The sequence below is a fragment of the Spea bombifrons genome, chromosome 10 (genome assembly GCF_027358695.1).
Source record: "Spea bombifrons isolate aSpeBom1 chromosome 10, aSpeBom1.2.pri, whole genome shotgun sequence".
In the NCBI taxonomy this organism is placed as follows: Eukaryota; Metazoa; Chordata; class Amphibia; order Anura; family Pelobatidae; genus Spea; species Spea bombifrons.
Window position 1 is genome coordinate 26,782,582 of NC_071096.1, and position 10,579 is coordinate 26,793,160.

The 10,579-nt window shown below is 38.8% G+C and overlaps 1 protein-coding gene across 1 annotated transcript; it reads right to left on the bottom strand.

The window, feature by feature from the left end:
• Positions 1-3,912: 3,912 nt before the first annotated feature.
• On the bottom strand, positions 3,913-5,785 carry C10H16orf78 (chromosome 10 C16orf78 homolog). Its single transcript, XM_053448359.1, has 2 exons — positions 5,500-5,785; positions 3,913-4,125 (listed from the first exon to the last, which is right to left on the bottom strand). The coding sequence occupies exons 1-2, from the start codon at positions 5,781-5,783 to the stop codon at positions 3,954-3,956; spliced, it is 456 nt and encodes a 151-aa protein (XP_053304334.1). The 5' UTR covers positions 5,784-5,785; the 3' UTR covers positions 3,913-3,953.
• Between the last annotated feature and the right edge of the window lie 4,794 nt (positions 5,786-10,579).

Here is a 10,579-nt window from a genome sequence, read left to right on the forward strand (position 1 = left end):
GTGGCCCTCTAGTGGTTAAAGGTGAGACTGCTTTACACATCTTAGATTTTTTTCTTCAGAAAAACCCAAATCATAAATAGTTCTCCTTCCTGTATGCCTGATTACTATGTATTATGATAAAGATAAAGCCCCGATAAATTGTTTTGCTAACTAAAAGCCTAGAGCTGTCCCTGCCTGTTCTGTATACAATTACGCAAAAACAGTAAGTTACCACGATAAGTTGGTATTTAGAGCGAAGTGGTGAGTAAAGCCAGACCAACCAACGTTTATTAACCAAATTGTTTCTAGCTTAACACTACGCGTTATACGCTAAAAAAGTGAGTTTCAAAAACCAAAATAATTACAATTTTTGTATCCATCCTGTATAATCACATAATTAAATACAGATTTAACAAGCAAACAAGTAAGGCAATAATTCATAAATAATGCATATTGAAACAGAAGGAAGATGCCAATGTTGTAGTTATGCATGAATGTGTGTGTGTCTGGCTCATGCACAATTACAGAGGAAATCATTTTAATTCTAAACTGTGCATGGTCCTATGGTCCGGCTCTCTAAATACATACCGGTATTATCTACAATCATATTGCATATTCTGTCTTTTGTTGCTTTCCTTGAACTGATATCTTTGTTGTATTGAAGTTAACCTGTTCGTGACAGAAGGTTTTACCATTTTTACCATGTCTTTGTTCAATTTTGATTCTTCTTCTCCATGTTTCATGCACCCTCACAAATTATATACAGTTTTTTTTTCTGGAAAGATATCGTTTGATATCATTTTTATAACTATATTGCAAATTTTACCTATGTAAATTTTCACTAAAATGATTAATAAAAACACCCCAAAATGTAATGTATAAGTGTCTTGATTTTGAAAATACCTTGCTTACATTTAATTTTGACAATTACAGGGGACATATTAGAGAGAATAGGTTTTAGTTTACAAGTTGTAAGTTTCTTACCTTTAGTATGCTGGGTAAATTAAGGCAACCTATATAAAGGCCTCCACCGAGAGGCAGAAAAATTCAGGTAGATTCATGGAGAACGAGAGGTGCCGAAACGCTCCTCTTTGTCCACAAATTTATATGAAAGAACATGCCTTGTGGCAGCAAATTGTCGCCCCTGCCAAAGTGCCACTTGGATCCCAGCACAAAATGAAGAGAGAAAAAGTAATGGAGACAAATCCAATATTTACTGCATGTGTGATTGGTGATCACAGCAATCACATGACTCTGGAAGGAGGCAGGATTGGGTCATCAGGGAGTGCTTCAGTTGCGAGGCAATTTCCCTCACTGTGAGCAGGTGGGTAACGGCGCATTTTCCATAAGAAGTACTATTATGACCTTTGTTACCTGACGTAATAGTACTTCCAAAGGGTCACGAACAGGGTTAAACTGCATGATTGTTGTAGGGGGCCTGATATAGCCAATGGGTGTGGTTTAACAATAGATCCACCTATTCATGAACACATGACCCTTATTAAACCCAAGTTTTGTATTGAATGGTAGTTTTTTTTGTTCATGAGGACAAGTGGGGTGTAAATGTGATACCAAGCACTGGTCGGCCAAATGGTGCAATGTTCTGCCAGACAATAATGCTTGAGTTAATAGCACTAGCACCCCTTTATTTTAAAATATTATAAAGCCATATTCCATCTGGCTGCAGGACACAAATGATTGATGGCAATCTTTACATGTAAAGCATAGCTGCATGGCCAAAATTTTAGGAAGTATTAGAGAGGTCCAATCTCTGTAGGGTATATCATGAGTCACGGCGTGGACTAATAACAAAGGCACCTAAGCGGCTGCAAACTTTATGATAACAGAGCTTTATAGATGAAATGCCTTAAGAAAACCAGACTGGACTGTTTTAGCGCATTACAGGGTCACCCTCCTTGAAAAGATGTACTGCAATGCAACCATTATTCATTAAGCTCAGTAAGCATCAATAGCCTACATATGTCTATGGTACAGTTTATTCAGAAATCGAAGAGAGCAAAATTGTTCTCATAGGAATGCCCATGTGGTGCTGGGAAATATTATATTACCCATCACCATGGGGTTGGACAGTTGGCAGTAGGTAGCATCTGCCATGTTAAATATATGCAGCAGAGACGGCCTCTGATGTACGGCGGAAGCAGTATCAGCTAAACCAAGCAAAAAATACAATATTAATATATAATTTTCTAATGCCGACCATTCCTTTGAACACACTGGCTTTTGTCAGGCTAATTCAAGATACATTAAAACATACCGCACCTGATACCCTGGAAACAAACTTCCTTTATCCGCTGGCCTGTAGGTGTCCATTGGAGGCAGACATGCAATGGTTTATAACAATGCCGATTTATGTCCATCTAATCTAATGAACTAGGTGCTTGCAGGTGATTAAGACTGCTCAATTCCATTGTTTATCACAATAGATAAAGGCTCATTCTGTTTAGTAAATTGGCCTTCGATAATAGACGTAAACATATGCGTATAGCTAATATGCAGTTGTCAAATACATGTTATGTGAACTCTAATTATTTTCTCCACTTGGCTCTCAAAAGTTTTTCTTTTTATACCTAAACTAAATAGCCTCCACATATTCAGGATTTGTTTTGCGTTACAGTTCACTCATAGCAATTACTGTCATTTTTATATTTTACTCCTACTTTTTATTAAATCCTTTAATGCAATTACTGTGTCACAATTTAATCGAGCAGAACATCTGTAGACCTACTTTGTGAAAACCACGGTAAATCTGGCACTTTGCCCTAATATAGAGAATCTGTTGTGATAACAATTTTGTTTTCTGTGCTGTGACTAAAATAAATATAATGTTGCAAAAGAATACCAAAGAAATAACATTTGGTTTAATTATGATTAAACATATCAAGTCTAAAGGAGGCGCTGAGTGTTAAATGCAACACATGTTAATTAAGAACCTTGGGTGGCTTATATAACCAACTCATATTAAATATTAACTTTTGCCGCACTGTTTATCACATTTAACATCCTTTAAAATAGAATAAATTGATGAGTTGGCAAGAACGTCTACTGTGTATAGACAATGTCTTAGATTTAGTAGTTTATAATTTGTAACACAGCGACATCTAGTGGTACCAGAGGGGAAAAACTTTCTCAATGTATTTCTTGTGTAAGTGTTAAAAGATAATTTTTGTAGTGTGTAATTATAACTTTTTATTGGACGACTATTCATTTTTTGTGGACAAGCTTCTGAGAGTATCAACATCCCTGTATCAAGTCAAAATTGTAAATGCTGCTCTGTTGATGGGTTCCTGGGCTACCAAAGAATTAACATCAGTAACTGAGGACCCTATGAGAAAGCCAATACTGTTTGAATTACAGCATAAGAACATGGACCATTATAATTGAATGGACCATGACCTAATTGGGTGCCTCTAAGATACTTAAGTACCTTGTGTTTTCAGATAATCAGAAACCTACATTAAACAACCCTGTGAAGTATAATAATGCAGAGGACAGTGATTTATGCAGATATAATGAAATCTACTATTCTTGCAGACAGAAAACTGAGTGGTATGGGTCCAAGTGACGACTGATTCATTAGTTGTACACTATTATGTTTTTTCCTGTGTTGGCCCGATAAAAGGACAGTTGCATGCACCTTCAGGACCTGACTATGCAGGACAATGAGAATATCTATGCTTGTGGCCAATTTTACATTTACCCCACATTGCCTGGGGGCTGTATGCAGAAACTGCCATTATCTTAGGGGAATTACCCTATTTTAGTAGATCCTGTACTTATACTTTTCTAAATATGAGTGGCCCTGAGTGCAGTTTTAGTTGCTTGTTATAAAAGTGTGTTTTTCCCCCCAAAAAATTAACCAAAATACATTTGCTCACTTTATTTAGGCTGAGTATTGAAGGCGCACACAGTTAACAGAATTTTCACAGTTACTACTGAGTTACTGTAAATAAGGATCAGGGACGAGACGTGTCTGTGAAAGACACGGTATTTTGTTTTTCAGGAAATATAAGAGCATTGATATCAATATCGGTGTCTTTCATATGTGGGTGGATATCAATCTGAGATCCTGAATCTTTGCACTGTTGCAACAAAGTTGCTATATTATTCTTCGACAAACGCAGGTATCTATGGAAAGAAACGTAATTAGTGTTTGTTTCCAAATACCGTATTGGCTCGAATATAGGCCGCACTTTTTTCCCCCACTTTAAGTTTTTAAAGTGGGGGTGCGGCCTATATTCGGGCTCTAGCGCCCGACGCCCGGGACATGCAGTCCCGGGCGCCGGGCAGGCAGCGGGGTTAAGATACAGATCCCCCGCAGCGGTGCAGGGGACCTGCATCCTTCTCCCCGATACGCTCAGACAGCCTCCCCTGCCAGCACTTCCCACGGGGGGGGGTGCCGGCACGGGAGGTTATCTAAGCGTTTTACCTCTGCCCACCCCCGACTTACCGGAGCAGACTCCCGGGTGTCTTGCGGGGCCGGCGGGAGACATTTACGCAATACGCGCATGCAACTTCCGGTACCGGAAGTTGCATACGCGTATTGCGTAGATGTCCCTCGCCGGCCCCGCAAGACACCCGGGAGTCTGCTCCGGTAAGTCGAGGAGGGGGGGGCAGAGGAGGACAGCGACAGCGGCAGCGTATCGCGGGGAGGGAGGACAGCGGCAGCGTATCGCGGGGAGGGAGGACAGCGGCAGCGTATCGCGGGGAGGGAGGACAGCGGCAGTGGATCTCGGGGAGGGAGGACAGCGGCAGCGGATCTCGGGGAGGGAGGACAGCGGCAGCGTATCGCGGGGAGGGAGGACAGCGGCAGCGTATCTCGGGGAGGGAGGACAGTGGCAGCGTATCTCGGGGAGGGAGGACAGTGGCAGCATATCTCGGGGGGGGGGGGGACAGAGTGGCAGCATGTTTTTTTTGGTGCTTTTTTAAAGAAAAAAAACTTTTTCTTTAAAAAAGCACCAAACTTTTAGGGTGCGGCCTATATACGGGGGCGGCCTATATCCGAGCCAATACGGTACATCAGCACACTTGTTAAGCTGTAACACATCAACACACTTGTTAAGCTGTAACATACACATAAAATACCTCATTTACTAAATTACTATTACTCTAGATGAAGCTGTAGGGAGTAATCTGTACTCTTAACAACAATACTTAGATCTGGTAGACTAGAACGCATCTAATTCAGTTGTTTTGGTTCTATAGAATGCCTAACTTTATATTTTAGCTTTGTAGGTTCATTCACTCCATAGAATAGGACAATCTAAAACTTTTAGATGTTCCATAAAGGTGTCGGGTCAGTGTTCTTATTCATTTTGGAAAAATGCATAACAAAGTAATCACAGAGTAATTTAAAATGCTTTCTTCTATAGTAGGGATGTGAAGTACATTATACTGTCACTTTACACACGCATATCATTTTACAACGCTATATATTCTTTTATAATTTAACTATTAATACAATACGCTTTGGTTTTTCTTCTCACAGACAAAACTGTTTACCTGCAATTAAGGAATTCGTTTGGTTGAATATTTGTGAGATTTGTGGATCTTTTCAATTTTTCTTCTTCCTCCCAGGCTTTTATTGCTATTTCCTTTACTCTCTTCTTAAAATCTAAGCATCCAGATTCGGTGCCATATTGCAACCTTTCCACGGATAATCTATGCACCGAAGGAAGCGTTGCAATTGCATTCGGAATAGACAAGTAGCTTGGATCTTGACTTCTCCGTCTTAAAGAGCTACTACGTCCTTTGTAAAGGCCGGAAGTTGATGGCTCATAACTCATTCTTGGTAATGCATTTGGAGGTCTTGATGTAGAGACTATCCTTGTTAAATCTGTTTTGCTAAAGGGTACATAGTTTTTACCTTTATTTCCTGAAAAAAAATATTAATAATAAAACAGGATATGCACAAAATCATGTAAAACGCTTTACTTCCAGAGTCAAATGAGTGAATAATGCTTTTAAACTTTGGAGAAGGAGAAGTTTGTTGATGAACACAATTAAAGCCCCCTTATTGGTGGTTATTAGTTCTATTTTGTTCAGTAAGTAAAGTAGTAGATTTTTTGGTAACACATTTGCACTTTTGGAGCTATTGTTTCTGGACACATGTGAAGTAGTATGTCATAGTGTTTGTATTTATTAAGTGAAGCAATCCACTCATCAGGGCAGCAGCCACTCTTATGGCCTAATGGTGTGGGCAGATCAGTCTCCCCGGTGAGCTGCTGCTTAAAAGGTTGGTTGGGGAGATCAGAAACCACGTTTCCCATGTAACTAGCCCATTTACATTATGGAGGGCTGGACTTAGCCACAAACTCATGAGTTCTTCAAAATATGATGTGACGCCCCAGTGTACATCTCAGATGATGCATGGCATGAAACAAATCCATGTTCTAGGTAGGCAACTGGGAGCATCCAGGGTTCCTGCTCTGGGTCAGAAATAAGGCAGCACACACCAAACTCACCACTAACTTCACTGCCTCCTCATTTCCTGTTTTGAACATCACACAATAGTACTAGCGACATGTTGATAAAGGCTGGATCTTACCTGTGTTACTTAGTCTTTCCGAAGTCTGCTGTGGGAGGTTGAAAAACTTGAGCAGGTGGTTAGAGGACATTGGTATTGGCAAAGTCGTTCTTGAGTTTTCTTGTTCGTTGAATTCAGTTTTTGATAAAGTATCATTGTTTGGCTTCTAGGCATGTAACATAAACATATATAATTAAAATTAGTATGTATTTTCTAAGCGATATTTATACTTCTATATTTTTTTCCTGGACCTTGCTGGTAAAATGGGCAATGGGGTTTCTATTTGAGGCATCAAAGTGGCAAATCATAAAAGTACCTTAATCTTCCACTCTTCCACTAAAAAGAGTGAGACAACAAGGAAGGCAACATATCTTTACAGAACGTAAGCTTAATTTTTGTCATTTTTCATGACTTGTCATAGCTCAATGATGGCTTGTTCTATAATTTTGTATTGCAGGCCATCATCAGGCTACATACAGCTAAAGACAGCTTATATTAGCATTAAAATTAAAATCATTACCTTGGAAACACTCGATATTCTTGAAGTGGAAACAGACTTAAGTTTCTCAAGATTCCCTTCAATCTTGCTTTGTGTATGCTTTATGTGGTTGTCATTTAGTAACTTCATATTTTCGAAAGAACTTGTGAGTTTCTTCAACTAAAAAAAGTAGTTGATTAGATCATGTCGAGGGCATTACTTTGCAAAAACTTTTCTTAGTGAAATAAAACATCTAGAGGGATATTTAATATAAGGATTGAAACAATTTACTGGTATAAAATGAAGGCTTGGTTTTCCATTTCTAACTGTAGGCAGCTGCCTAGGTGTTCGTCTGCCTTTTGCATGCCTGTTAATGTCTAACTAGCTTAATGTACAATTCATTATTACCTAATCTATGTATGTAGTGCAGATAATATGGACAAGAATTTCCTCTTACCACACCTCACACATCAATAGCTTGTGTCCCTCACCTATTGTCCACTCATTATGCTACCCAGGACAACTTGTGAGAATTAACATAGCATCATCACAAGATGAGGACCTTAGCTTGACTAAGTCATGGTAAGTTAAGAATGACAAATAGCATACAATTATATACATGTATATTAAAATGGTCATTGAATTCTGAGGTAAAGAAAATCTGTAGAGTGAGCTACAACATATTTAACTGTGGAATCTAACACAGATATATCTTAGGTGACTCAGTTGTCACCAAAGTTTATGAAACCTAAGTTTGGTTCTGATGGACCGGGCAAATGTGTTGTTCTCCTAGTTAGCTACAGTTCTGACTAGTTTTGAGGTCATGTTGGCTCAATAATTTTTCTCATATGTTCATCTGCTCTGGAATTGTTCCCACAATATGCTGGAGCAATTAACTGTTTTGAGGGTCACTCTTTACATATATGTGTCATGTTCTATGTAAAACTGGTTGTGTCTTGGAGAATAGGCAAAACAAGAGGAGGATATTCCCTGACTTATGACTTATGGGAAATTATATCTCTTCCAAACTTAATAGATTCTGCCATTTTATATTAGTGAAAATGTCCATTTTTGCAAACTGTAGGGACGTCTGTAGAACAATAATATATTTCTAGACAGTTCCAGGATCTTTGGCTGCTTTAGTTCGCCGTGAACAGAAAGGGCAAAGTGGAATTGTAGTCAGATCTTCTGAATCATTTACCTGCAAACATTTGAAATACACAACAAATCCTATAATTAGTGCGCCAAAATGAATTTCCCAAAGCTTCAAAATTCATACAAAAAAAGAAATGATTTGCATTTAGTTTCTTCAAAAAGCTGAGCAACTCTGAATACGGCACAAATCCCCAAATGAAGCCTCCAACCCATATGCTAAAAAAACCCATTTTACTACCCCTTCATACAAACGCACACTCCTTCCTCTAGGGCCCTGTACTAATGCCTGTAGAATACCTAAATCTTGTCTTAAGAATTGAGCAAGTTGGGGGCAACCATGTCGTCAGCTCAGATGGCTGCTCTTTTCCAGGCGATTACAAGTCATTAAATCGGCCGCATCAAAGCAAATTGACTACAAATTTTCATTGAAGATTTGTATTGAACTCGAGTAAGAGTTTCGCGGGGCCCAACCTTTAATGCTACGCGTGAATAAAAAAGTTATGGCGTGAGCTTTTATTGAATATTCCCTTGAATATTGCTATAATTGAGAAGCCTCTAAGTTAAACTTATATTAGCTCACAGACCTAAGAACAAAAGTTAAAGTTATGGCACAATTATCCCTGCTAATTTGGGCAGAAGAGAGAGATAAGCGTTCAGCTCCTATTTCTGAACACAAATATTCTTGCACTTGATGCACGTTTTGCTGACAAGCAGCTCGGCATCAGCTGACGCTTGTAAGCGAAACACACATCGGGTGCAAAGTTTTCACCAAAATGAATAAATAATATATGTTAAATAATACTCACTTGAAGTGATTCTCTAACAATGGAGGCTCTCAGGGTTTTTGCTTTTTTGCCTTTAATCCAGTCTGCTCTAATATTGCTCATGTCTGCAGGGTTCTTTTTGGTGTCCATGTAGTTCAAATCTGTATTCAAGGGATGTAGTAGGAGGACATTGGTGCTAAGAAGACCAGTGCACTCTACATTATGACCTAGGAGAAGTTGGAATATTCCTCATGATAAAAGGAAAAATATTTATCATTTTTAACATGTAGTGTGACATAAATGTGCATATGTAACAAAGGACCAAACAGATGTCTTCTCATAAAAGTGGTTACTGTATGTATCTGTTGAGGTTACCAATAAAGTGGTGAAGCTGAGGAATTGTTTCAAAAACCACCAATTATAGGTTTCTAAAAAGTCAATACCATATTTAAACAATGGAATTGTGATCACTCTACCATTGTGTTTTTCTTTATAGTTTTACAGGCATTTTCTCCATCTAATATGTGAAATTAACCACTGATCCCTTCAGACATTAGGTGTCTGTGTATGAAAGAGAAGGGGGACCTGCCTCAGTATTTTTTTCATATCAGCAATGAATAGGGATATTTGAAGTGATGGATAAGCATGATGTGAGGAGGGCTGTAAATAAAGAAAAGGAAAAAAATAAGTGAAATTAAATGAAAAGGGTACAAAAGCCTTTTGCTAACTAGAAATGTAATGGACATGCCTCTTTATGCAATTTTAATTAGAAGATGATCTGCCACTTCCCAAAGACATTTAGTGTGAGCACAGTTACATCATGTCTGTCAGTGAAGGGCAAGCTCTGCTGACCCCTGCCGTCAGAACGGAGATCAAGCTGTCAGAATACAACCTTCTCCCTGCCAAAAATATCTCTTAACCGAGTCGGTTGGGGTATCAAATTGCCTTAACCTTTCTAAATAAATAAACACATACTAAGCCATTCCAATACTGGCCACTTGGCAACCCTAGTTACGCTTTAGATCTACATTTACTCCCTTCCTTGTAGACGGTTACTTAGTGGCTTCACTAACAGGTCTGCAACGGAATTGAATAACTGCCAGTGGCCAAAGCCATTTAAGCAGTTTGCTTAGTCCATACAGATGCCATAATGTTGATAGCGTTGGTACGGTTTATACAAACTATTTGAAGTCAATGGGTTCTTCTGAGATCTCTTATATTGTAATTTAGACATACCGGTAATTATTTAAGGCCAACGGCCACTGAATGAAGTATATAGGGTTGCGCTCTTATACTGGCCCACCAGGCATTTGTTGGACCAATTCAGTTACTAGAAATATCACAGTGGTAAACATATGTTTCGTCAGAGCTGGCAACTGAATTAAAGCGCTGCATACTCAAAGATTAACAAAACACAGCATGGTGCCATTGAAGAAAGAGAAAAGAAATTGCTCCGTTGGATGTAGCAGACAATTAACTGATGTTTTCCTCACATAACAGAAAACATTTCTGCATCTATAATATAAAACGTACAGCTGATGTCAACTAAGGATTATTTAGCATTATGTAAATAGTGATTGCTATCTCAGTTCAATAGACCTATGACCAATCTGGTATGGATCCGGTATCTGCTAATGATGAATTACTCTCTGCGCTGAA